Source organism: Trifolium pratense, linkage group LG3 (assembly GCF_020283565.1).
Source record: "Trifolium pratense cultivar HEN17-A07 linkage group LG3, ARS_RC_1.1, whole genome shotgun sequence".
In the NCBI taxonomy this organism is placed as follows: domain Eukaryota; kingdom Viridiplantae; phylum Streptophyta; class Magnoliopsida; order Fabales; family Fabaceae; genus Trifolium; species Trifolium pratense.
The window spans coordinates 36956240-36983938 of record NC_060061.1 but is presented as its reverse complement, the minus strand read 5'-3'; the positions used below and the strand labels follow the sequence as shown (position 1 = coordinate 36983938).

The 27699-nt window shown below is 31.8% G+C and overlaps 4 protein-coding genes and 1 non-coding gene across 7 annotated transcripts; 3 read left to right on the top strand and 2 right to left on the bottom strand.

Annotated features, from left to right (window-relative positions):
* The first annotated feature begins 2427 nt into the window (after window positions 1-2427).
* Window positions 2428-2499, top strand: TRNAG-UCC. The gene has a single exon. It is a non-coding gene; the product is annotated as a tRNA-Gly (tRNA).
* Window positions 2500-2595: 96 nt separating this feature from the next.
* LOC123918036 (protein DETOXIFICATION 27-like) lies at window positions 2596-6334 on the top strand. Of its 2 annotated transcripts, none has more exons than XM_045969971.1 (8): window positions 2596-2924; window positions 3762-4303; window positions 4568-4654; window positions 4752-4808; window positions 5170-5408; window positions 5510-5628; window positions 5760-5846; window positions 5915-6334. In XM_045969971.1, the coding sequence occupies exons 1-8, from the start codon at window positions 2640-2642 to the stop codon at window positions 5984-5986; spliced, it is 1488 nt and encodes a 495-aa protein (XP_045825927.1). In that variant the 5' UTR covers window positions 2596-2639; the 3' UTR covers window positions 5987-6334. The 2 variants fall into 2 exon arrangements, with proteins under 2 accessions (XP_045825927.1, XP_045825928.1); XM_045969972.1 differs by having other exon boundaries at window positions 5938-6332.
* A 3189-nt stretch (window positions 6335-9523) lies between these two features.
* Window positions 9524-16716, top strand: LOC123917318 (protein DETOXIFICATION 27-like). Its single transcript, XM_045969010.1, has 8 exons — window positions 9524-10035; window positions 10895-11436; window positions 12321-12407; window positions 14234-14290; window positions 14980-15218; window positions 15312-15430; window positions 15869-15958; window positions 16294-16716. The coding sequence occupies exons 1-8, from the start codon at window positions 9733-9735 to the stop codon at window positions 16366-16368; spliced, it is 1512 nt and encodes a 503-aa protein (XP_045824966.1). The 5' UTR covers window positions 9524-9732; the 3' UTR covers window positions 16369-16716.
* A 1257-nt stretch (window positions 16717-17973) lies between these two features.
* On the bottom strand, window positions 17974-19464 carry LOC123917405 (putative clathrin assembly protein At4g40080). The gene has a single exon (XM_045969107.1). It carries the CDS (start codon window positions 19275-19277, stop codon window positions 18225-18227), a length of 1053 nt encoding a protein of 350 aa, XP_045825063.1. The 5' UTR covers window positions 19278-19464; the 3' UTR covers window positions 17974-18224.
* Window positions 19465-23117: 3653 nt separating this feature from the next.
* LOC123918052 (RING-H2 finger protein ATL11-like) lies at window positions 23118-25927 on the bottom strand. Of its 2 annotated transcripts, XR_006812684.1 has the most exons (3): window positions 24429-25927; window positions 23590-23667; window positions 23118-23506 (listed from the first exon to the last, which is right to left on the bottom strand). XR_006812684.1 is itself a non-coding variant. In XM_045969987.1 (1 exon), the coding sequence occupies exon 1, from the start codon at window positions 25564-25566 to the stop codon at window positions 24415-24417; it is 1152 nt and encodes a 383-aa protein (XP_045825943.1). In that variant the 5' UTR covers window positions 25567-25924; the 3' UTR covers window positions 24207-24414. The 2 variants fall into 2 exon arrangements, 1 of the variants encoding a protein (XP_045825943.1); XM_045969987.1 differs by lacking the exons at window positions 23118-23506; window positions 23590-23667 and having other exon boundaries at window positions 24207-25924.
* Window positions 25928-27699: the final 1772 nt, after the last annotated feature.

Here is a 27699-nt window from a genome sequence, read left to right as displayed (position 1 = left end):
GTGTTTGGGTGTTATGGACAGAGAGAAACCATCGGTTGTTCAAAGGCTCAACGGGCACACCTCATATTTTATTGGACAAGATCAAGCTTTTCTCTTTTTGGTGGTTGAAGTCGACGAACATCACGTTAGCTTTAAACTACCATAGCTGGTGGTCTAGTCCATTGTTGTGTTTGGGCCTTGTATGATTTTATTTTTGTATCTCTCTGACTCTCTTGTAATTATTTAGTCTACCTCGGTACGTCTTGTGCAGGGGAGGCTGTTTTTGTTCATATATATCATTTTGGCTTCTTCAAAAAAAAAACCCATTTTCTCGTGCGCCATAAAATTTTACCAAAATACCCATGTCCGCTACTTAGAGCATCTCCAATGGTGCACCCATCACAATGGTATTTTGTGGGTCCCATTAAAGTTACGTCACTTTGAAGCAATTCACTCAATTTTTACTCTAATGGTGCAACTCTAAACAACTTATATTGGGTCTCACAAAAAATACCATTTTTATAATATCCGCTAGTTAAGTAGCAGAAGAGTAAAACAGAAAAGACTTAGGGTGCGCAAGTAACTGGTAGGGTGACAAATGTATAGAGTGTAACATAAAAAAGAAGATATCTTTATTCTTATGGGCCGATCACTTTTGATTCGAGATCGGAAGTTAGTGTTGATCTAGTGGCAACTTTGGGGCTGGGTTGGTGTCTTTGGGTTTAGGAGGTGGAGCTCTTTTAGGTGGATTTTGTTTTGGTGTTTATTTTTGGCGTTCCGCATATATACGACGCCCTATTATGTAGTTACTTTTTTTACCGGTCTCTATTATGTAGTTAATAATATATTCGCCGTTCAAAAAAAGAAATTATCTTTATAGTTTTCAGCTAGGCTTCTGTTTTGTTAGTTGGGCCCGACCTATCAGTGGTTAGTTTTGAGTTTGTTAGTTAGTTGTCAGAGTTCATTAGGTAATTGGTATTTAGGTCTTGAGTAAAAAAAATCATATAGTTTTATGGCCTAGTTTTATTAGTTTGTCTATGGCTAGATGTAGATTTTTTTTTAATAATAGATGTAGAAATATTTTACTATACAAAAGACTTAGGACCCGTTTGAATTAGCTTATTTTTGAGCTTATGCAAATAACTTATGCAATATAAATTAAGTTTTATACTATTTTATAAGTTCACACTAGTGAAAATTGTATTTTTATTAGCTATTTTATCATAAACTACATTGATAAACTTATAATAATACATAAAAATTGTATAAACTGTTTGTATAAACTTAAAAATAAGCTAATCCAAACGGGACCTAGTCCTCTCGCCATTTCCTTTATCTTAATATGAAAATATGAAATTACAAGGTGTATGACAAATATGAAGAAGAGAGCAATGAAAGGTGTATGTTTGACTAATATAAGAACCAATGTTTTAAGAACCGGACCGGACCGGCCGGTTCGACCGTGAACCGGACACAGCACCGGTCCGGAAGAAAGGCCAAAACCGGAAGTCAGTGAAATCGATAAAAAACCGTTATGAACCGGAGTGAACCGGTGGGAACCGTCGAAACCGGTGAATCGGTCACGGTTCTGGAAAACCGGCCGGTTCTCACTCAATTTTAAAAAAACAATTTTTTTTTTTTCTTTTTCTGTTTTCATTTTTCTTTTCACGGGAAACACTAAACATGGAAGTGAAACATTTTCTATGTTTTTTTTTTATTTTATTTCAGTTTCAAACAAATGGTTACTTTTTTTCATTTTTTCCATCGTTATTAAGTATTAACTTTTCCTGTGTAAAAAAAAATATAGCGTTAACTTTTCCATTTTCTTCCAAGTTTTTCATGAACAAAGAGGCAAGTTTATTTATGGAACACAAGGAATGATGAAGAAGAAGAAGAAATGAGAGGCACACAAGAAACAACAAAACAATAACAATGGCATAACATGAATCAATTAAATCAAAAACTAGTAATTCGTTTTCCTTGAAACAAAAAAAAAAAAAAAACATACGTGAAGAGAGAACAGGGGGAGGCGGCTGTGTTGTGCATCTATTTTTGTTTTTTAGGGTTTGTGTTACTAGTGTGTTATTATAATACACATATATATATAGAAGTAAATTTGGGCCATAGAAAGTTAGAAGTTTGATTTTAAAAAAGTCCAATGTGATTTTTTTTTTTTAAGGAAAAAATCTTTAAATTTCCATATATAAAACAAGTACAAGATTTTTTATTTTTATTTTTTTATGGTAAAATAAGTTCAGATTTCAAAATTATATGAACGGTTTAATGTAAACGGTTTAATAACGGTTGAATCGATCCGATCGGTTGAACATTGAACCGGAGGTCACAACGGTTCGACCTCCGGTCCGGTTCTTAAAACATTGATAAGAACTAAAATAGCATGCGGTGAAACTGAAATAGTTACAAATAATACAGAAAAACGACAAGCAAGCGTTTGTAGTCCAACGGTTAGGATAATTGCCTTCCAAGCAATAGACCCGGGTTCGACTCCCGGCAAACGCATTTTCTTCTGATTTTTTTCTTATTTTTTCTTCTGATTGAAAGTGACACTTTTAGTATCTTAGAAAATGATTGAAGGTGATACAGTTTTTCTTGCTTCAAAATCTAGCTAGCATTGCAATTTGAAGCTAAAAAGAAAACTTATGGGAATCAATATTCCAAATGAATCTGAAACAGAGAATCATCGTCATCATCCACTGTTACAGTCACAACTTGAACAAAACAACACCAACAATTCTTTGATCCAACAAACATATTTGGAATCAAAGAAACTATGGCACATTGCTGCTCCTTCCATCTTCAGCCGTCTAACTATGTTCTCCATCACCGTCGTCACTCAATCTTTCGCCGGTCATCTCAACGATCTTGACCTTGCCGCCATTTCCATTGCTTGCACTCTCCTCATCGCCATCACTTTCGGCTTCTTGGTATACCATTTTTTTTTCTATTTATTCACTACTGTAATATTTCCAAATTTAAGATTATTGAGATTGATTTGAGCTTATCTATTGTAACAAACTCAGAAGAATCATAAGCACTTGTGAGAATGATTGGGAGAACTTATTATGTAAACAATTTATGACTTGTCCATAAGTTGTTTTAATCTTATTCTCATAAGTTCTCCGGGATAACTTATGAAAAAGACTTTGATCTGTTTGGATAAACAACTTAAGGGTCTGTTTGGATTGACTTATTTTTTAGCTTATGTATTATTATCAGCTTATCAAGATAGTTTATGAAAAAACAGCTTATGAAAATACAATTTTTGTTAGGGAGACGTTATTAATTAACATAAAAATTTATTTATTTGCTTAAACTATTTTTCATAAGCTCAAAAATATGTCAATCCAAACGGGTTCTTAATTTGCAGCTTATAACATAAGTGCTCATCATGATAACCACTTATGTATAAGCTATTTTTATAACAAAGAATAAATTATAGTTACATTATTTTTGTATAAGCTATAAACTATTTTCGTACGCTATCTTGGAGAGCTTATGAAAATAAGCTAAAAACAGCCTAAAAACATGTCATAAGTTGTTTTCTAAAGTTCTCCAAAATAGTCTCACAAACGCTTATGTCGGTAGATAAGTTCAAATAAGTCAATTCAAACAGGCCCCAGCCCCATAGCTTATATGAAAAAATTTAACTTTACTTTATCTTTTGTTTTAGAAATAGCTTATATATATATAGCACTTGTGCTAGAAGCGCTTAATTAAGCTGTTTATCCAAACAAAGCCTTACTATTTTTTTTATTCCATAGCTTGGAATGGCGAGTGCACTTGAGACCCTTTGCGGCCAAGCTTATGGAGCAGGACAGTACCACATGTTGGGTGTTCATCTACAACGTTCTTGGGTTGTTTTGTTCTTGTCTTCAATTTTGTTGCTACCCATGTTTGTGTTCGCCACACCTATTTTGAAGTTAATAGGACAACCTATTGCAGTTGCCGAACAAGCGGGTTTGGTTGCAATTTGGTTGATTCCATTTCATTTGAGTTTCCCATTTCAATTCACGCTGCAAAGATTCTTGCAGTGCCAGCTGAAAACCGCGATTATAGCTTGGGTTTCGGGGGGAGCACTTGTGATTCATGTGATAGTGAGTTGGATTTTTGTTTATAAGATGAGAATTGGTATTGTTGGGATTGCTCTTACTATTGATTTCTCTTGGTGGCTCTCAGTTATAGGAATGCTTGTGTATACACTCTTTGGTTGGTGTCCACATTCTTGGACTGGTTTTTCTGTTGAAGCTTTTGCTGGTTTATGGGATTTCTTTAAACTCTCTTTGGCTTCTGGTGTAATGCTTGCGTTAGTATTTTTCCTTTTTATGTAGTTATTTTTTCTTATCTTTGAGGTCGTTGTGTATGAAACACCGACAGTCCGACACAGACACCAGACACTGACCTGTTGACATTAATAATCATACGAGAAGATGAAATTATTGAATGTAACCAAAGATGTTGATGTCAGACACTAACACACGTCAGACACTGAGTATGCCTTCAATCGAAAGTGTTTTAGTATTGCATAAATTGTTGTGATTCTTTAAGTTGTTTTAATGTGATATTTCAGGTTAGAGAACTTCTATTACAGAATGTTGCTTATAATGTCTGGTTATATGTACAACTCTGATGTTGCAATTGATGCTCTTTCTGTTTGGTAAATTGTTTACTTTCTTTGATTTTTGCTTTTAATGTGATCATATGTTTCAATGTGTTTATTGTTTTTTTTTTTTGCTGAATTTTATTGTTGGCAGTGTAACTATTTATGGTTGGGAATCCATGATACCACTTGGTTTTCTGGCTGCGACCGGGTATGTTGTTGCTTGTTGTAAGTCTCCTTTTATTCATTCCTCTCGAATCATGCTAAATTTTTGATTTTTGGTAGCTCCAACAGTAGCATAAACTGTAATGTACTCATTAAACCTTCATCCTTGTTGGTTCGGTTAATTGAGCTCAACAAAAATCCACAGTATTGCGGTTGTTGACCACAATTTAAAACCATTAAGTAAAGGCCGCTTTGGCTCTAGTATAAGTAGAGTACCGTATTCGTATATAAGTGTGACAAAGGGACAGTATCCTATTTCTTCGATAGATTTCTTCTTCCTTGCATCAGAAAGAACTGTCTCAATTCTCGATATTTCTCTTTTAATCCTTCCTCATTGTTCATTTCAGGGTGCGAGTAGCAAACGAGCTTGGCGCAGGCAATGCAAAAGGAGCGAAATTTGCGACAATGGTTTCAGTGGTAAATACTGTACTGGTCGGTTTCATATTTTGGTTGATAATCGTTGTCTTCAATGAGAAGCTTGCTTTGATCTTTACATCAAACTTATCTGTAATCAAAATCGTCAATGAGTTATCAATATTGTTGGCTTTTACCATTCTTCTTAATTGTATTCAACCTGTTCTTTCAGGTAAATATCTAATATTTAAGATTACAATTCCAATGTCAATTTTCGAACTTAATTTTTGATGCAGTCGTTACTGATGGTATCTGTTGGTTTTCAATTTTCAGGCGTAGCAATTGGATCTGGCCGGCAAGCAGTAGTGGCTTATATAAACATCGCCAGTTACTACTTGGTCGGAATACCTCTTGGGATTCTCCTAGGCTGGTTACTACCTTCCGGCATTGTGGTAAGTGTCGTAACAAATTGATATTTTTCCACATGCATTCAATCATATATCACCGTATAAATAATTGTAAAGATAATCATGAATGTGGTTAATGTCCCTGACGGTAATGATTTATTAATTTATCGCATTAGGGTATGTGGACTGGAATGATGAGCGGAACGGTTGTTCAAACATTGATCTTGGCTATTATTACTTCGAGATACGACTGGGAAAGAGAGGTAAGCTTTCGGCTTTTGCTTGTCTGTTTGGCGATAACTGATAACGGAACTTGTAACAGTAACAACAGTATGATTGCTATCTTGTTTTTAGGTATGGAAAGCGCAGATTATTGTTAAGGACGACGCACCATCCAACCTAATCATGTTATAGTTAGACTAATGAAAGTAGTAGTAATTATGACAAAAATGCCAATACAAGCCTAATCATGTCTTTCTTAAAGAGAAAAAGTGAAACTCAAATTGTGCTACAAGAGCAAAAAAATGAGGTTATCATTTGAGTATAATTTGGCAAGATTTGTTAGTTGGATTTTAGGATTATATTCAACTTCTAAATCCCTACAATCTACCAATATTAATCAGAGTGGTTGTTGTGATAATAAATAACCATCTTCTTTATATTGAAAATGTAAAATATCATAGGAATTTTTTAATAAATCTTTAAGAATATTTGAATATGGTTATCATTATATCCTTACATGTATGTATCTTTTATTATTGATAAAATAATGTGATTATTTTTCAGTAAAAAAATAAAGAATTTTTTAACACAGTAAGAGCTTATAGAGCAGGACCTTGATTCAATTCCCTCCCTCATGAGCTAATTTTTTGGATTGGGCCCAAATCTAAAGTTTAAGTATTTGTGTGGATGTTTTCTCTCCCCACCCCCCGTGAATCTTTTATCTCCCCTGAATTTCTAATTTTGCCCTTGAAAAAATTTCGGTTCGTAGAAACCGAAGTTTTTTTTTCCTTGAAAACAAATTTTGATTTCTAAAAACCGAAATTTACTCTGAATTTGCACTAGTAAAAATTCGATTTCTGCGAACCGAATTTTTCTACAAGGACAAAATTGGAATATTGGGGGTATAAAAGATTCACGAGAGGTGGGAAGAGAAAACATCATTTGTGTGTTAAACTTCCAATTCCTCAAGGAAAAGAGAGTTTGACTAATTTAAAATTTAATCCATATAGGTAAAATCTGATAAATTATTGTAACGTAATCGGTATTTGTATTTTTTGTTAAGAACTGAGATTATACTATGGTTTTATATTGATAAAATATATATACTTTGTTAAAGACTTGGGGACTAGCCATTAAATGAGATGCTTGAGCTAACTCATGAACTACTCGATTTGCTTGTCTCCTAACATATCTGATCTTACAGTTTTGATTTAAGTTTATTAAATTTTGACACATCAATAATCTTGCCAAACTCACTATTATTCTTAAAATTTGTTCTTATAGCATGCACAACTTGTAGGCAGTCAGTTTCAACATCAACCATTGGCATATGAGAGTTTTGAATCCACTGCATTGCTTCCAATAACCTCACTGCTTCCGCCTTTGCAACTTCTAGTTTACCATCGAATCTCTTCGCGAAAGCTTGTACAAATCTCCCCTGCGTTTTTTTTATGGTATAACAAGTTTTAAAAAGATAAAGTATATAACAACTTTTTTTTTTTGGGTACAAATAACTAGTGTTATTTTAAATCCAAAACTTACATTAGTACTTAGCATTACTCATAGATACTAAAATGGAAGATTATCGATATAATTTGCCCATCCATCAACCAGTTCTATAAATATAGATTGCAATAAATATCAAAAGACAAGTCTTAAATAAATTTCTGTAAATATGTTTAAATAAATTTCTGTAAATATGCTTAAATAAATTTCTATAAATATGCTGTAGTTGAGAATTCTCCAAATAGAATCCTTACCGATATTTGGAACTCTATTAAACGAAAACATGATTGATTGAGTATGAATTGATTGACTACCTTCAAATTTAATGGTTAATTTATTTGTCTTTAATTTTAATAATTAAAAACATGATTCACTTGGTTAAATTAAGTTTGTTCAATTAATAAGCAGTTGACTCATTATACAAAGACGTGAGTTCAAACTAAAAAATTTGACTCAAATGATTAATGAGCTATCACTAGAACGAATTGTTCGAAAAAGCACACATAGGGAGGAACAAATTCAAATCTTACTATCTATACGAAAAGCTCATTGGTGGATAATTTATAAATATATCTATCAACTTTATCTAAACCTCGAAAATTTTTCTAAGCCTTTAACCTTATTGAGTCTATGAGACCTAACTCACATAAACATTTAATTTATTTTTTTTTAAAAAAACGATTTACTCTACCTAAAGGCAGGTCTATTCGATAATAATACACACTATATTACTACTCTAAAATTTTAATTTTACACCGAACATGTGTATGTATATTACTGCTCTATAAAATTTTAATTTTACACCTAACATGTGCAATGACTTATATCGTTTTCAAGAATATTGATTAATTCAGTTGATCATTCCATACATCAAATATAAAATCACATACGGAAACATTATAAAATATGTTTGTAATTAGTTTAATACATAAATTAAAAATTTGGGGTTAAAGTTCTTTAACTCAATTCAGTTAATAGCTGCAAGAACATATATGTAAGGGTTTAAATTTGAAATTTTTTTTTTATAAGAAAAAAATGAATTATAAGGAGTATAAGGGGTACTCAAACCCTTACGATTCATTATAAGTAACCCTTAACAACATTGTAAACAATCTAAGGGATTACTACACCAATTGGAATAAAATAAAAGAAAGATTACAACCGATTCTCCCTATAAACCAAAACCAAGATATAAACTTAATTTGCTCTACTAAAGTTGACACATTTACAATCTCGTCTCTGAATAAAATGTTGTTCCTAAGACGCCAAATGCACCAAGAATTTGCCAACCAAATTAAGTGTCTAACTCTCATGCCTTTCTTTGGTTTTATCAAGGTCCCAAAGTGCAAAAAATGTCTCGATAAATTTATTACATTTATATATTAAAGTGTGTGAATTTAACCATTAAACAATTTGACAAAAATTTAAAATTAAATATAATTTTAATTTCTAAAAAATTCTTTTTCAATTTTTTTTCTCTTTTACTCATTTAAAAAGGAATGTATTTTTATCCCCTGACTTTTGAAATATGTCATTTTTTACCCTTGAAAATTAATTTTTATCCTCCTTTAATTCAATGCTTATCTAAAGGACCACATTCTATTGTTTCAAAAAAGAAAAGGACCACATATATGTAAATATATAAAATTGCGCATATAAAAAAAAATAAATTTGCTGCTGTTGTCCCGTGACTGAATTCAGTTATTAGACATAAAAGTGGATTATTTTCTCTCACAAAAACTTTTATTCATACCTAAAAGTTAAAGATGAAACTTATCATGACCATATGTTTAAGAGTCCATATCTTATGCCACTTGCACGTAAAAGGTTAACAAAACTGAAATGATATTGTATTTAGGGCAGTTTGAATTTGACTTATTTTTTAGCTTATGAAAATAATTTATGTAAATAAATAAATTTTTGTGTCAATACATAAGTTTTCATCGACAAAAATTGTATCTTTATAAACTGTTTTATCATAAATTATCTTGAAAACCTTTTTTTTTACTTATACCTTAAAAAACTTGTAATAATAACTTATTTATTTACATAAACTGTTTTATATAAGCTAAAAAATAAATCAATCAAAACAGACAGTTAATATCAAAATTTTGAGCTGGAAATATCATTTGTCTTAATAGTATAAATTCATGAACGGAAATAATATGAATAAAGGGAAAGAGAAGAAAAGGGAAAAAAAAAATAGTATACCCAAAAATAAACGTGAAGAATAGGAAAAAGTTAAAAAGAGTTTTGAAGGCTTAAAACCAAATCCGTATTGTCCTTTTTATATACGTAACCAACCTGCGACTGCTGGAACAATTCAATTCCAAATTTTGCACCTCACACACTCTTTTCTTAATAGTGTTTATTTCTTGTACGAGAGGTTCTATTTGTTCTTGTTCTAAAATCATCATAATCATGGGTAGCATCGATAGAGAGAATGAAAATGACAATCTTATCCAATCACTATTGTCAAAAGAAATATCAACCATTCAAGAAATTCAAACAGAAGAGGAAGATGAAGAACAAGAATTTGGTAAGAAATTATGGATTGAAACTAAGAAACTATGGCTTATTGTTGGTCCCTCTATTTTCAGTCGTGTAGCATCGTTCACCATGAACGTCGTTACTCAAGCTTTTGCTGGTCATCTCGGTGAAGTTCAACTCGCTGCCATGTCTATCGCCAACACCGTCATTGTTGGCTTCAATTTTGGCCTCCTTGTAAGTCCTACCAACCAGTCATTCGTTCATATTCTCTCCGTTACTAATTAGTATAAGCAAAATTTAGTTACAAAAAATTGATGTATCTGGTAAAATTTTTAACCTATTATTATATATCAAATTTCTTTAACTCGATTTTTCTTATAATTAGAAACGGAATGAGTATACTAACATTTGTTCTCATAATGATTGCTTTATGCTGCAAACTTTAATATTGTTGCAATAAAGTGAGTAAATACAGTTAATAAAGTAAAGCTTTGTACTATATTCACGAAAAGTAGAAAAACTTTGCAATTCTTTGTCGGAATCAATTAAATTGCTATTGTAATTTGGTATCATTTGATATTTCGTTAGATGTATCAGAATTACGGTAACACTGTAATTTTGTAATTTTGCAAAAGCTGCACACTATAGCTTTTAGAAAATTACAGTCTAGGGAAAATTGAATTAATTTTTATGAATTCAATAACCACTTACAAAGCAAATTAAGTTCTTGTTTGATACAACATTTTCATCTGAAAAATTATTTTTAATTTTATAAATAAACACAAAAAAATTTCATCCGTTATTAACAAATTTAATAGAAAATGAGAATCTGAGTAGAAAATAATTAAAAAACCATTTCAAATAAAAAATTCTATGTTTTGAATAACCATACCAAACAATCATTTTCTGAATAGCCATACCAAAAAGTGTCTATGTTTGAATTGGCGTTTTCTCGTCCAGACTCAAACACATTATTATTTGCTTTCAAAGTTTATGTTTAGTTCTAATTCTTCCATATTCCTTTAACACAAATCAATGATTTGATAGATTAATTTGTGTTTTTCTTTGTTTGTGACGACGATATTTAATATAGTTAGGAATGGCGAGCGCGTTGGAAACACTATGCGGACAAGCATTCGGAGCAAAAAGATATAACATGTTAGGAATATATCTACAAAGATCATGGATTGTTCTATTCCTATGTTGTTTTCTATTATTACCATTTTACATTTTCGCCGCGCCAATTCTCAAATTTATAGGACAACCAGATGAAGTAGCAGAATGGACTGGTGTTGTAGCTATATGGTTTATACCTTTGCATTTCAGTTTTGCATTTCAATTTCCTCTTCAAAGGTTTCTACAATGTCAACTCAAAACAAGTGTTATTGCTTGGGTTTCTTTGATTGGTTTGGTGATTAATGTGTTACTTAGTTGGTTGATGGTTTTTGTTTGGGATTTTGGACTTATTGGTGCTGCTATTGCTTTGGATGTTTCTTGGTGGATATTGGTTTTTGGTATGTTGGGTTATACTGTTTTTGGAGGGTGTCCTTTAACTTGGACTGGTTTTTCAATTGAAGCTTTTTCTGGATTATGGGATTTTTTCAAACTCTCTTTTGCTTCTGGGGTCATGCTTTGGTAATTAACATATCTCTCTACTCTATCTATCTCTTAGCTGTAGTAATTAAATTAACACACTTTGATCACTGACACTTTCTTTATAGTTGGAATTTAAGTTTGCTGACAGTGATAAATTGTTCATTGAATTTGAAAGTAGTGTGATTAAATTGGTGGTTGAACAAATTCATAAGTTATTTAAAAGGTGCATGTGTCAGTTGTTCGATGGTAAGAGTTTAATTTTATATTCTTGAAAGAAAACCCACGTGGATTGGTTCAGTGTTGTTGACTTGAGATTTCAAAGTGTGCTCCTCTCATGGTCTCATGTTCGATTTTCTTTAATGTCAATTTTTGTGTGCTATAGAGTAAAAACTCTGGCTTTAAACGGGACTCCCGCAAGTGGGCGATGAGATTGATCCCTTCGGATTAATCAATCATCGAACTAGATACAATTTTTTTTAAGCTCATAATAATATTTTAAAAAATGTGTCCGTGAGCTTAGTTGGTAGGAACATTACGTGTAGGAGCCCAGGTTCGAATCCGGACACTTCACTTATTCATTTTTAAGGTGGATTTTCTAACCACTAAATTACTTAACAAATCTTTTTCCTTTCAAAAAGCACTACAAACCAGTATAAAGTTATAGGCTAGTCGCAAAACAACTATTACCAAACAAATTTAGTTTGTAAGGGTATATATAATGTGCTAAAAATGATTCTCTATAAATAATATTTTTGAGTTATAAGAATGATTTGGTGACGGAATGAATGAGTTATAAAGTATGTAATAAGTAGGTGAGATTATATTTCTACCTACAATAGGGAACCTAATTAAAATGGTGGAGCTTAAATCACTTGCAACTTAGTAGTTGTTGGAATCTAGTTAATTATTGGTGATTTGTGCAGTTTGGAGAATTGGTACTACAGGATACTGCTACTTATGACTGGTCAGTTGAAGAATGCCACCATTGCTGTCGATGCCTTGTCTGTATGGTAAGTTATTACTGTAATATTTTTTCACAAGTACTGGCAGTAGAGTAGTAGTAAATTAGTACTAATAGGAAAGAAAAATTATGGGTTATTTTATAAGATTATTCTTTATTAATGATATGGAGAAAAAAATATTAAAGGAATAAAAGAAAAGAAAGTGATAAATAACTAGAACTTTGACCCATGCGGTGCATGGGTCTAATTAGGTGTAATATGTAACGATAAAAAATAAAATACAAAAATTCTAAGAGCATTTTCAATAAGAGTAGTATAGGAAATTTCATGGACTAATTATTCTATATTTGTTTTATGTGCTTATTTTATATTTTATATATTTTTTAAATAATTTTGGACCCCCATCGTTTTGTTTACTTATTAAAAAAAATTGCTGATAACTAAAGGTTAAAAAATTGATGATAATTAAAGGTTAAAAATTAAAAACATGATCAAGAACATAAACTTAAGTAGACATCCATAAATAAATAAAAATTGTGATTAATTTCGTCGTTCAAATTTATTGAAAACAGAGTTAACATATTAGGATTCCTAAATTCTTTCATAATTGAAGCACATGTTTTAGCGGTTGAAAGGTTTTATTGTAAGTAAGGGATGCAAGTTCGATGACAAATCTGTATTTTTTTAATATAAAGCTGCAATAAAAAGAAAGAGAAAATGAGAGGGGAAAAAAATTAGGTTTAGGGTTAGCTTATGTTAGCAAGCTTATAATATAAGAGATTATCGATTTTTAATTGTTTAAATTGTGCAATGAAAATTGATGGTGCTTAATTGTCGTGTGAAATATTTCCTATGAAAGTTGATGGAGCTTAACACTTTGTGGACATAATTTAAATCACAATTGGTCTGCTAGTGCATATTGTATCAATTGATCATCGGTTAATATTAAATCTGCAATGTTAAAATCAAAATAATGAATGTGATTAGTGACATGACTATGGTTGTATTAAAAAAAAATTGATTTAGCAGAATTAAGTTTGATAATAACTTTCCAAATTACATGTGATAATAACTTTCCAAATCTCACATGATAATTATTTTCTAAATTTATGATCCGGTAGAAAAAAATCATTGATCAGGAAAGACATAAAAATATTTTGTGATGAATAATATAGTCAACAATAATTTTGATATGGTATACTTTTAAAATTGATGGGGCTTATCAATTATTGCACATAATGTTAATCACAATTGGTATACTTGGCATAGTGGTTGAAAATATTGCCTTGCACCAAAGGGTTGCGGGTTCAAATCCTAGTCAAGACAAAATTGTATTATTTTTTAATAAAAATTGCAAGATAAAATGGAGGGAAAACAGGAAAAACAAATTAGGGTTTAGAATTTACTTGTGTATACAAGCTTATAATATAAAAGATAGGCTTAATTGTATTTTTGGCCTCTTAAGTTTCACAAACTTACAATTTTAACCCTTTAATTTCAAAATAGCACTTCTAATCCCTATCTTTATCTCATTTTATAAAAAGACAATTTTGACAAAATCAAAGCTGACGTGGCAAGTCACTTAAGTAACTGCTGCAACGTCAACTTCTTTTTAAAACATGCCATATTATTATATTTCAAATAAAAACTGTCAAATTTTAAAATATTTTATAAAATAGTGAAAATAAAACTCCATTAAATTTTTTGTTCTTTATTAAGTAAGGACCTAGGAAAAGAACTTACTCTCATCACAAAATATCTTAAATTTATCAATGGAGATATTATTTGATTTGTTTAAGTTTGATTTGCATATTTTTACAGTATGTTTTTCTTAAAAAACTTGACTAATGTGCTGGATTTAATTTGTTTTGCAGCATGACTATCAATGGATGGGAAATGATGATCCCACTTGCTTTTTTTGCTGGTACCGGGTACGCTATTTATTTATTTTGTGTACTGTATCCTCTTAGCCCATCATTATGATATCATTGCATATTGGTGTGTCAGAAAAATTGATGATATGTAATGTAGCTATAAATTTCTCACCCAATTTTTTTTTCCTATTAGGTATGAAAGAAGAATAAGAACTTTGGAATTCTTTACCAAACGTGTTTCACTTTGAAAAAAAAATGTCTATCTTTTTATTTTTTATTTTTTAAGTATAATACTTTAGTAATTCCACTATAAAGTCACTTAGGTTTGGTCTAATGATAAAAAATTTAGATAATATATCAGAGATCCTGTGTTCGATCATCAGTTTCATTGAAGAATTTTTTTTACTATGTTGACTTTTTTTGGGTACATACTATGTTGACTTTATATATATCTATGTATTACTCCGTCCCAAAATATAAGTAAAAGTGAGTCAAATAAACTTGATGTATTTGGTTAAAGATTTGGACCAAATACATTTATTTTTGTTGACCAACTTTTGCTTATATTTTGGGACGGAGGAAATATATACTATGTTGTATATTCTTTATTTTTAAAAACGTTATAGATGGATATTTAAAATTTGAACTGTCTGATTTCGATTCAAGGACTACATATGCACCAAATGCATGAATGCGGCAGATACTTGACAGAAGAAAACCGATTTGACTATGTTGTTGATTTGCAGTGTAAGGGTGGCAAATGAACTGGGAGCAGGAAAAGGGAAATCAGCAAAATTTGCAATGCAAGTATCAGTGGCACAATCAACAGTTATTGGTTTCATCTTCTGTGTTCTGATAATGATATTCCATAGACAATTTGCATACCTTTTCACAACCAGCTCTTCTGTGCTTGAAGCTGTTAATGATATGTCAATTCTATTGGCAGTCACCATTCTTCTAAATAGTGTTCAACCTATTTTGTCAGGTAATTAATAATAATAAAAACAGGATAAAACATAAAATAATTTTATTATATACATTAATTAATTTGATATACTATTGTAATAAAATATTACAGGAGTTGCTGTTGGTTCGGGCTGGCAAGTATCTGTGGCATACATAAATATAGGATGCTACTATTTAATTGGTCTCCCACTTGGAATTCTCATGGGATGGGTTTTCCACACTGGTGTTGAAGTAAGTTCTATGATTTAATTATTAATCACTAATTGCCACCACAACTTTAATCTGTCTAGGCTAAATTGCATTTTTTTTTGTCTTAAATTTCACAAATAATTTTGATGTCCTAACTTCTATAATAGTCTTTTTTACCGTTAATTTTAGTCTCTTTGCAAAAGGTCAACTCTCCACTGATTTTGATTAAATCACGCAAACGTGGATCATGACTCACATGTCACATCAACATGTAATGTGAGTCACTGTCCACATATGCGTTGATTTTTCAAAATCAGTGATATCGATCTTTTGCAAAAGGGACTAAAGTTAAGCGGCAAAATTGCTATTATAAAAATTAGGTCAAAATCACAAATTTATGAAAATTGCAATATAGCCATTTGTCTAATGGTCACTCATATGTATTTTAATTTGGATGACATTTATTTATGGTGACTGCAGGGGATATGGGCTGGTATGATATTTGGTGGTACAGCAATCCAAACATTGATACTCATCATAGTAACAGCAAGATGTGATTGGAAAAAGGAGGTATATATTTACACTTCAACTTATTATATATTATATATCGTGTCTGATAGAAACATGGATCATGAAGTGGACATTGACTTTAGGCCCAAACCTGAGTGAAGAGATCGGAAGGATGAGAGAAGAGATTCAAAAGGAGAAAATGATAGATTCTGGATCACTGACAAATTCATCGGAACAACTTATATAGCCATGCTCTCCATATCTTAGGTTTGGGCTTAAAGTCAAGGCCCACTTCATGATCCATGTTTCTATCAGTGTCACATTTTAATTAATCATACGGTTTTGTGTATTACTATAAGATATAGTTTTCTGATTAATTGCATTTTTTGCTACAGGCAGAGAAGGCTACATCTCGTGTAAACAAGTGGTCAATCACTAACTCGGAGGACCAACTGCAGATCACCAACTAATATTTGGATTTAGCTGATGGATCATTTTTAGGGTCGGGTCAATAAGTGAAGCCCTAAAAATAGTCTTAATATATATATGCCTCTTTCATCTGCTTATGAGCCTTTTTTTTGCGTATGTGAGTTTAAACCCTATAGTCGAGCTTTTGGACTAACGTTCTATTTTCTGAGTGACCTGTGAAGAGTACATTTTTGTTGATAGGCTTGAAGCTAGAGTTCTTAATAGTCTTATCTTTAGGTCGACTTTGATGAGTGTTGTCGATATGAGGTGTATGAATATCATCGTTGATATTAGTGGCAGTGCTCCGACGTGATACAGGGGTGCAAATTTTTAATCAACATTTCTCATTACTAGCTTTATCTACTTTGTCTTATAGCTTTATCTAGACCATTAGAGATTACTGGTTTTTCATTTCTCATGCACCAACTCATTATTCCAACAACCTGTGAAATTATCAATAAGGCTACTCACATTGTTGTTTTGCGTGAAGTGGCTGGCAGTGGTGGTAATGAGTGTATTTTGCTCATTTCTTAGCCAAGATGTGTGTTTTCAATTGGAATTAAGGAGCCGTCACCTATTTTCCAGCTGTAACCATGTTTTAACAAAGTTCGAGATGACCAAATGCTTCGCCACACATAATCAAGATTGATTATGTCCCAAGACGCTCCTAGAAAATTCCCATTTCAAAAATATTTAACTTTGAAAACCTTCGAAACAGTAGCATTCGGGTTAGTTACGAAATTCCAACCTTGTTTATCCAACATGACCAAAATTGAAACCATAGATGTTACGGAAACCCATTTCTCCCCATTCCTTTCTCCATTTTCTTGAGAAATATGATATTTCAGAGTTTAACTAGAAGATAAATTAAATATGAGGAAAAATAATTTTACTTGGTAATTGATCTTATGTTCTCTCAAAGATTTCATCTCATGTTCTCCCAAATATTTCTTCTTTAAATAAAGTTCATTAAATTTTTAAACTCAATCACTTTTCTATCTCTCTAATAATTAATTACCAAATATAGTATAGAGAGCTTATAAATTATTTTTAATACTATACCAAATTAGTCATTGAACTCTTGCTCCCTCAATTTAATAGTAAGATACTCGTTTGATTTTTAGTTAGATTTTATCTAACTCACAGTCAAATTTCAAATTACTATAACATTATTCTCTTAAAGGGTTAAAACAAAAAAAAATATGGCAAATATTAACGAGTACCTCCAGAGCACTCTTTAAGACCTTAAATTGTAGTATTTAATTTTTTGAATTAATTTTTTTTTTAAATGGAATGCTTAAAGAGTGTTCCCGGGACACTCGTTAGCAAGACCCAAAAAATATTAATGTGATGAACTGGTGATCGTTATTGTATTTTTATAATTTTTTTTCTTTTGGTTTATAACTCTTTGGTTTCTAGACGAAAGTGGCTCTAGAAAAGTTCGGCTGCCAGGTAAGTAAAGTTTGACAAAAAATTGCTCCACTCAAGAATAGAACTCGGATTTTTCCGAAATTCATTCTTTTGGTAAAACTTATTAATCACTCGATCCAATGACTTATTTTGTATTTTTTATATTTCTATAGATAAATAATAAGAGAAAGTAAAAGTTACAAAAGTTATAATCTGTATATACTAGGTTTCCACTTTAATTATGCACACAACCGCAGAGAACCCCACTCCAAAAAAAAATCAACAAAAAGAATTTCATCACACCTCCCTCCAACTGGAAGGTGCAAATTCCAAAATAAAAAGTAGAAAAAATATTCAAAAAAATACAAAAGAAAAAGATAGACCAACTCAACTTTGTTGAATATTTTTACAGACAAAAAAAGAAAAGTAAAACGACCGTTGCCATATGTCACCTTACCGTTGCAAAATTTGGTGGGACCTGCAAATATTGTCCCGGTTCAAGAAACGGATTTGTAAACCGAGTCAACTCAGTCACCACCGTGTTACTACTATTCACCACCACCGTAATCCATTTCCCTTCAATCTCCTCCTTCTTCTTCAACCCTTTCATCTTTATCTCCTTAATCAATTCCCAAAACCCATTATTTTTTCTCCTATTCACAAACAAAAGCACCAAGTTTTCTTTACTTTCTTCTAATCTCTTCAAATAACTCACTAACTCGTTCAACTCACCCACATCAAAATCTTCTTCAATTCTTCTCCCAAGTTCTTCTAATCTGAACAAAATCTCACCTTGCACTTTTCTATAATCTTCACCAACCATTCTCACAATCTCATAAACCAATTCATTTCTCTGTAATTCCAATGATTCAGGAACATCACTAACTTGTTCAACAAAAACAACCAAACATTCTATCTTATATAACAAATCAGCATTCGACAAACTCGACAAACGTAAACCCAATACAAAATCTTTGTCTTTTGTTGAATTCGTTGAAGTATTAGTGTTTAGATAATAACCCAAGATTCTTGAAACGGTTAAAATTTGTTCGACAATAGTTGCATACCAACGAACCCAAGAACTGAGTTGAACCGATTCAAAATCCGAGTCATCACGAAAAGTAGAAAGATTAAGAAAATTATAACCACCATAAGAAGGGTAACAAGATAATTGATCTTTAAGAATGAAAGAGCCTTTGATTGTGATGTTATGAAGAGTGAAGAGACATTTTAATGCGACGGTTGAGTTTTTGGTTCGGTGAAGACGATCCATGAGAGAGTTGATGCAGGCGCGAGGGAGAGTGTGGGAGGTGTTGGCGGTGGTGAGTACGGCGGTGATTTGTGAATCGGACGGTGGAGATGAGAGGGTGTGGGAAGTTGCACGGAGGATGTTGAGTTGGATGGATGACACGTGGCGTTTGATGGAGAGTAATGCGTAGATTACTGAAGCTTTGTCTTTGAGATTGTTTGTGAGAGTTTTTAGTTTTTTTTGTTTAGCCATTGAAGATGAAAAATGAATGAATGAATGTTGTGAAAGTGAAGATTGAGTTTGTGGAGATTTTTTTTATATTTAAAGGTGTGTGGTTTGTGTTAAGAGAGTTGAGTTTGAGAAAGATTTTGCCATTTTGGTGATTTATTTATTTATTTTATTTTGGTTGGTATATAATAAGGTCAAACACTCAAACGCTAATCTCACTCCGATTTTAACACGTTTAATTTAATTTTAATAATAAAAAGAAAAAAAAATTAGGTCGGTATTTGCGGCAATAATTGAATTTTGAGTGGGATATATGGTATGAAATTATTTTTTGATGAATTATTATGACCATTTAATAGTTTGGATATTTTGACAAGTCTAATCATTGTATTATTCGCGGCAATTTCTATATTTTGTTAGTTAATTAATGCGGGTAAGGAAGCGAGACTTTTTTTTTTATGACAAGCGATTTTTTATTTCAAACAAGTGGATATATGACTTAGGAGCGTGTATTGAATTGAGATTTTAATGGATTTTAAAAGACTTTTTTATAATAAAAATGTCTTGAGATATTCAATCAAGACTTTTATAAAATGTAAATAAGGGGGGTGTATTGGATTAGGATTTTGACGGACAATTTTAACAAAAAAAATCTTGAAGATTTTATAGGATTGTATAGACTTTTAAGACTTTTTAAAATACTTTTTTACAATCAGGATTTTCCAATTTGGATTTTAAAAGACTTTAATGGATTTTATAATACAGATTTTTAAGATTTCAACTGACTTTATGAATTTTTAATATTGAAAAAAACTTTCCATTCTTGGTGAAAAAGAAAAAGAAGTGAATGAAAAAAAAAATTAAGGTTGCCACACCAATGACTAAACCAGTTGAATGATAATTAACGTGAAAAAAAAACAAGTGCATCCCTTCCTTTGATTTGGAGATACAGGGAAAAAAATTATGAATGGATCATAGATTCATAATATATAAGAAAGAAAGAAAGAAAAACAACAATAAATTGAAAAAATTAAAATCGATCATAGATTCATAATGTATAAGAAAGAAAGAAAACAACAATGAATTGAAAAAATTAAAATCGATGGGCAATAATATATATAAACAATATTGAGTACACTTGTATGCATGTCCATTGTCATTCAAAAAAAATCACCATGAAGAAATTTGAAAGAGATTGAACGGGAGTTGATGGTGAAAAGAAAATCAGAATATTGATAATGTTCTATTCTTTAGATAGAAAAAAAAAAGTCTTGAAATATTATAAAAAGTCTCATGGGTTTTGGTGAGATTGTTGGATGAGTGTTTTGTGTGTATTTTCAACTAAAAAGTCCATCAAAATCCATTGCAAAGAAGAATCAATCAAAATCCATAGACTTTTGAATACCAATAGACATTTTAAAAGTGGTAAGAAATCTCAATTGAATACCAACAGATTTTGTTGCCTTGAAAAAAAATCTTAATTGTCTTAATTGAATACCACAAGATTTATTTAACTTTTCTAAAAGTCTTGATTGAATACCACAAGATTTTTTTATCATAAAAAAGTCTTTTAAAATCCTATCAAATCCTAATCCAATACACCCCCCTAAATCTTGTGATATTCAATTAAGACAATCAAGATTTTTTTTTCAATCCAACGAAATCTGTTGGTATTCAATTAAGATTTCTCATCATTTATAAAATGTCTTGTGGTATTCAAAAATATATAGATTTGAATTGATTCTTTCTTTGAATGGATTTTAATGGATTGTGTGAGACTTTTTAGTTGAAAATACATATACATTCTTCTTTCAACAATCTCACGTAAAACATCAAGACTTTTTCAAACTCACTCCAGACTTTTTTTCCTGTGTGTTTCTTGATCGTTCTCTCTCACTCCACGTTCTTTTTCTCCACCACCACAATTCCCTAATATATGCAACTCAACCATTCTTTTTCTCCACCTGAAGGTTGCCATGGAAGGGATGTACATAATATTTCTATTCCTTTTTGGACAGTAGAAGATTCTGAAAGAATAATCTCTAGCATTAACCAAGTCTTTTAACATTTATTTTTAGTTTGCACATAGAGAGACAAATATACACGTAAGAACCTACAGTCTATAAATGAGTCTAAATTGTATTTTTAACCTCCTAATTTTCACTTAACTTTGAAATAGTACATTTTAGCCTCCTAATTTATGCAAACTTGCAATTTTGACCACCTGATCAAGTCAACGTAAATGTGACAAGTGACACATGTCATGTCACCATATCTTACCAATTGGACAATGACTCACATGTCATATCAGTATTTTGGGCATACCATGATGACATGGTATGTGAGTCATTGTCCACGTGGTAAGACATGCTGACATGGCATGTGAGTTATTGTCCATGTGGCAAGACATGCTGACATGTGTGTCACTTGTCACATATGCGTTAACTTGGTTAAATCAATGGAGGGTCATCTTTTTGCAAAAGGGGATAAAGTTAGGAAGTTAAAATCGTAAGTTTGTAAAAATTATGGGGTAAGTGGGTTAGTTTCCCCCCATTCTCTTGATCTCTTTTTTTATGCAAATTAAATTTCAGTCAATTAGCCCTGTAATTTTACAAAATTTAATCAATTATTCCGCTATGACGTGTATCCTGATAAATTACCCCCCCTCGTGACGTGGCGTCACGTTGGCAGGTGCCACATATATGCAGTTAACAGTCACGTCACCACAACAGATGGAGTAAGCAGAGCAGGAGGTATTTGATAGACGTCTTACAAATTCAAGATGTATTTGACAATTTTTAAATTTCATGAAGTATTTGACGAATTTTAAAATTTGAAAGGGATTTGACATTTCACTCAAATTTTGCAACTTAAACCTCTGTAGAATTTGTTCGCCTCTGTTTGATCGTTTAAATTTATATGATTCTTCAATAATACAATGACTAATTATTCATAAGGCAGATTTTTCTTCACACTTCTCTTGCACTCAAGTTCATAAAAGACCTTTCTTCAATAAAATTGAGCTAACACATGACATGAGTCCAAGGTTCAAGTTATTTTGTCATATGCAATACACCGTTACGCATCACTCATGTACTTGTTCTCTCTATTTGTTTGGTTTTGTTTGTCAGAGAAGCATTATCAAGTTCTATAAGAAATTAAGAATGGTAAAATGTGTGAAGTTTAAATTAGTTTTTCTTAAGCAGCCAAAAAAGTTTAAAAGTAGCAAAACCTGCAGATCAATGACTGTGTAAAATTCAATATCTGTGTTGTTTGCATTGTTACAGATTTTGATTTTTAAATATGTTAAAGAGTCTCTCCCACATTAAATATGAGAGATAATTATATTTATAAGTGAGAGCAATGATGAGTTTAAAAGTTGATTTTGTAGTGTTTATTAGGTCCAATTTAAAATTCTAAGAAAATAAAAGGTTGATTGTGAACGGGACCGATCCTTTCGAGGTCAAATGCAAATGTTACAAGTGGCCCTTTAATTAAAAAAAAAACACTATTTTTAAAAAATTATCCTTGATTTAAATTGCAAATAACATAAATTTTTGCACCCCCAAATTTATTAGTAATAGTACCACAGTACATGTTGCACATGTGTCTGAGCCGGGCCTGATTGTGACACTTCTTTCTTGTGTCTTTGAGAAGACAAATTGTTGTTCTCTTGGACTTCACTTGATTGATAAATTGATCAGCATATTGAATCAGCGGTTGGTTTTGCAACAGACAGGAAATTTCATACAAGACCAAGACTTTTGTTTATTCAAATTTTGACAGAAGCAAACTGATAAATTGATCAGCATATTGAATCAGAGGTTGGTTTTGCAACAGACAGGAAATTTCATACAAGACCAAGACTTTTGTTTATTCAAATTTTGACAGAAGCAAACAAACAACCTATGATTATTAGGTGGTGGAAGCCTTTTTTTTTTATAATTGAAATCATACCAACATGTTTTCTATCATATGTAAAAATCATTTCAATGAAACAAATTAACTAAAGAGTACTGTTACTTCACAATGATCTAGTCACAGTGACCTTGTTGAAATTTGAGTTTTACCTATGATCACAGCTTTTCTAATACTCCCAATTCATTGATGGGCATAGAGTAGTAAGTAGCAATTTGTATACCAGATATGAAGTCAAGACAGTAAAACACATGGAGAGATTAAGGGGACTTTAGTCAATTAATATGACTGAATGAATGTGCTCTATTTGAGTCTGATATTAAGATTGGATGACAGTTGGTGAACCCATAGTTTTATAAACTGTCCGGCCGGCCGGCTTGATATTATTTAACATCCACCAACTACTCCCCATTGGACACTCCCAACCACCTTCTATTCCCTCTCCAATTGTCTCTACATGCAGGTCACAATGGTTATCCATGGTCACCTACTCTGCCTTTCTCCATAGCAGATACATGAGCACGATTAGTGAGTCGGACTCAAAAGTTAAGCGTGTTTAAGCAAAAATAGTAGTATTCAGAAGAGTCTTCCTTTATGAATTTCTCCCATCATTCAAATTCAAATCATGCAATTAGACTCAAATTTTCGTTAAGGTATGATTGCTGACTGTAACAATCCTTCATAGTAAAATGATGAATTACTAGGTCTCTGTCATCAGAATGAGACTTAGGACCAAACCATAATTAATTAAACTCCAACACAACATACGTGTTCCAGAATAAATATTAACCCCCAAAAGTAACCAATATAAGAGAGTATATATATATATATATACTATAGTGACGTTCTAGCCTACTAAGTACATCTCAAAATAAATTACATTATCCTTTTGACCTTTAGTTTTTGGTAATCATTAGCCAATACTCAATTTTACAATAAAAAGTGATGAAACTCATCAAAAGATAAATCCCACAAATAAAACAAATGATAAACGTCAATAAATTAATTAAAAAACAAATTGTAAAAAAAAACACATTCATCAACAAATTCTATCTCTATTTGTAATTCCACCCAGAAAACCTAAACAAATCACATCAAATTCAACAAATAAACACAATATATTTCTATGAACACGAAACCTTTGTTCAAATTCATGTGTATTTCCACTGTGTAATATATTTTTTTTTAACAATGAAACAAATCTATTTTAATTTTGATCAAATTATTAAACCTAATTAACAAACTAAACCCGATTACCTTCAAACAAGTGATCAGAAGACCGTTCTCCCACATCATCCAATTTCCCAGGTGACTTATTCTTCAACCAACTCGAACCGGTTCCGGTTCGACCCATAAACGGCGGCGTACAAGAAAATCCTCTCCGGTCCGGCCGGTTAAACCACTCATAATTCCTCCCAGGAGCACTACTTCCCACACTCCTCGTTCTATAACCCCTCCTCCCACTTCCCTCTCGAGTAAAACTAACACCACAACTCGGCGTTGAACTTGAACCCATCAACCGGTTCCGAACTTCCTCCGGTAATCTCAACGTGAACCGCTCATGACTCTCCCCTTCTTGAACCAATGAATGACCCGTAGAATGCGACCGTGGAAATGGTAGCCAGTTTCCAAGTTTAAACCCGGTTGAACTTGACCGAACCGGTCGAGCCCGGTTCGGTGTAACCGAATAATTCACCTTAGGAGAAGGAGAACGAGATGTAATAATAACTGTATCTCTAGCAGCGGTTTCGGAAACCGTATTATTTCGGGTCGGGTCATCTGAATCGGATGTATCCAAATCCGGAATCTGAATTGAAACGAAATTGGATCCGGGTTTTGGAATTAAATTGGCGCGACAAACGGGACACGTGGAGTGATTAACAAGCCAAGCATCAATACATTCAGGATGAAACACGTGGCAACAATTAGGAATCAAACGCAGCGTTTCATCATCTTGAAATTCGTTTAAACAAACGGCGCATTCTAGCGCGGCTCTTCCAATTTTATGACCTTTCACGGTGGAATAAACAAACGTCGGAAACGTTTCGATGATTTCGGAATCAAGTCCACGGTGTCTCCGGTTACTTCCGACGATCGGAATTGATAAATCGAATCTTCCTCTAATTCTCTGTTCTGCACACTGACGAGTGTAGACGGAGAGAAAACCGAGGATGAAAAACTCAGCTACTAAGATTACTAACACAATTGCCATGGATTTGTCGAATTTGAGCTTGGAAATTCTATCCACCGCCGGTGGTGGTGGTGGTTTTGTATTCAGTATCTGTGCCGTTGCCGGCGGTGGAAGAATGATGATGAAGAAAAGGAGGAGCATGAGGAAGAGGTAGGGAAAAGCATGATTGAAATTGAAGTGTGATTTGAGTGGGAAAGTGTTCATTTGCTGCTATTGAAAGCAAAGAAAGAATTAGGATAATTTTCTCTGTTTATAATCCTAATTCTAATCATTAATCATATATCATATATAATACTACACCGCTAATTACTCTACTTTGTAGTTATTTTATGTGATTGTTAATGATTTTCTTTGTTCTTTTTGTTACTAAAGGGTAAGAGAAAAAGTGGATTAGTGAGGTGTTGACTTTTTTGGATGTGTAAGGGAATTGTTGTTCAACTATCTAGAATGGGTTGGGTATGTGGTTTTATTAATTTTCTAATTTTGAAGGAGTCATCATGAACTTGCCTTGTCTTTAGGTTTAGATGGAAAGATTTCAACATATTAGGAATAAACTTTTTTATTTTATTAGGTAGCTTTGGTTGGAGAGAAAATGAAAGAGGAGAAGGGGAAATGGATTTGATGCATTTAAAGGTTATTTGAAGTGATTATTATTGGTCGTCTGATCTTTATCGGATAGCTTATAAAATACTGATTTAATTTTATTTTATAATTTTTAAAATACTAATCTTAATTTTAGACATTTGATTAAATTCAGACAATCTCAAATGTGTGAATGCATGAATGCAACATCTTCTCGATTACAATTGATTTTTGTTCGAAAAAAGAGAAACTGAGACATCATTTTAAATTAAAATATGTTACAGTATTTGCATAAATGTGACATCGATACTTGATAATATATGTACCGTTCACCCCTTACTTATACAACGAACCATATTACTTTCCTGACAATTTATTTTTAATTAAAAAAATATATAGAGAGAGAGAATGTTTTTTTTTTTTTACTTTTATCATCAAATTTAATCTGATTCGGACGTCAGTTCTGACATTAAGTAATTTCAACACCCTCCCGACCACAGTTATAACTTATAAGGGATCGAATCGTTAGAAAGATTTTTTTTTTTTTTTTTATAGTAAAGAAGAGGGCTAGACACCCGGTTTGTTAGAGAGAATATTTTTGTAACACAGTTTTTATTACTTCATTAACTAACAAAGTGTATTTTTTATGTTTTTTCCGAAAGAAAAGTGTATGTTATTAACCACTATTTTAACATATATTTTATTAATCAATTTAATTACTTACTTGATTAACTACGAAAATGCAAAACATAAAATCTAGGTGCATTTTTTTTTATGCTTTTCGTATGGTTCTTTACTATATTACTTATGATTTTTTTAAATCCATAATTTTCTCAATCTTTATTACAACCACAAAAGATGAATTTTTTGCTAAGAACTATACAAAAATCACCTAAAAAATGTACCTAAATTTTTGTCTAAATACAAATCATTAATAAGTTATTTAAACAACCTTACTTAAAATTATTTTACCTTACTTATTCTATTTTTAAACAACTTTACTTAAAAAATCCTAAAATATACAATATCACATCTCATTGAACCAAAAGAAATAAAAAATCACACCTCTCATCTACCAAACACAACATTCTAAAAATACATGATCTCATCAGTTGAAAACAACTAGTTCTATTAAAATTGTCTTCTCCTATCTTATCTGTTGAATCCAAACAAATCCATTGGATAAGATTGTTTAAAAATAGAATAAGGTTGTCTTTATTTTGAAAGATATATCTTATAAATATCCTAATTCTAAAATAAAAATGATGATACTCTTTGCTCTCTCATAAATGCTCCAAAGAAGTACTACTATATAAAGTTTGAGTTTTGAGTCTTCTGACTTTCGGAGTAGTGACGGGCCATTATAGCCTGCTCTTTCCCATTTGACACAACATTCGTGTCTTTTTGTGTTGTTGTAGTTAGAACTTAAGTTGATGAGCTTAAAGACAAATAAAAAACAATGGAGATGAATATACTTACCCACCATTAATTATTAACAATAAATCGAACCATATAGAAAGAGTCCGGGTCTGCTCCATTGTGTTATCCTCCAGTGTATCCAGTTTGCTTAATAGATCCACGACACATGGCAATAAAGACTTTCAACGGCTATGATTAAAAATCTGTAAATCAATTTGTTTTTAATAAATATAGCAAACTCAGGATTCATCTTCTTCGTCCAAACCTTCTCCGTATTCTCGCTGTCACACTTAACAGTTAACACCGTCTGTGTTACTGCCATATCACCAGTTGCGT

Coding starts and splice junctions, on each gene's coding strand:
- LOC123917405 (XM_045969107.1), bottom strand. CDS start 19,277: ATGGCTAAACAAAAAAAACTAAAAACTCTCACAAACAATCTCAAAGAC.
- LOC123918036 (XM_045969971.1), top strand. CDS start 2,640: ATGGGAATCAATATTCCAAATGAATCTGAAACAGAGAATCATCGTCAT. Junction 4,304..4,567: donor GCTTCTGGTGTAATGCTTGC/GTTAGTATTTTT, acceptor GTGATATTTCAG/GTTAGAGAACTTCTATTACA. Junction 5,409..5,509: donor TATTCAACCTGTTCTTTCAG/GTAAATATCTAA, acceptor TTCAATTTTCAG/GCGTAGCAATTGGATCTGGC.
- LOC123918052 (XM_045969987.1), bottom strand. CDS start 25,566: ATGAACACTTTCCCACTCAAATCACACTTCAATTTCAATCATGCTTTT.
- LOC123917318 (XM_045969010.1), top strand. CDS start 9,733: ATGGGTAGCATCGATAGAGAGAATGAAAATGACAATCTTATCCAATCA. Junction 10,036..10,894: donor GCTTCAATTTTGGCCTCCTT/GTAAGTCCTACC, acceptor TATTTAATATAG/TTAGGAATGGCGAGCGCGTT. Junction 15,431..15,868: donor TTTTCCACACTGGTGTTGAA/GTAAGTTCTATG, acceptor TGGTGACTGCAG/GGGATATGGGCTGGTATGAT.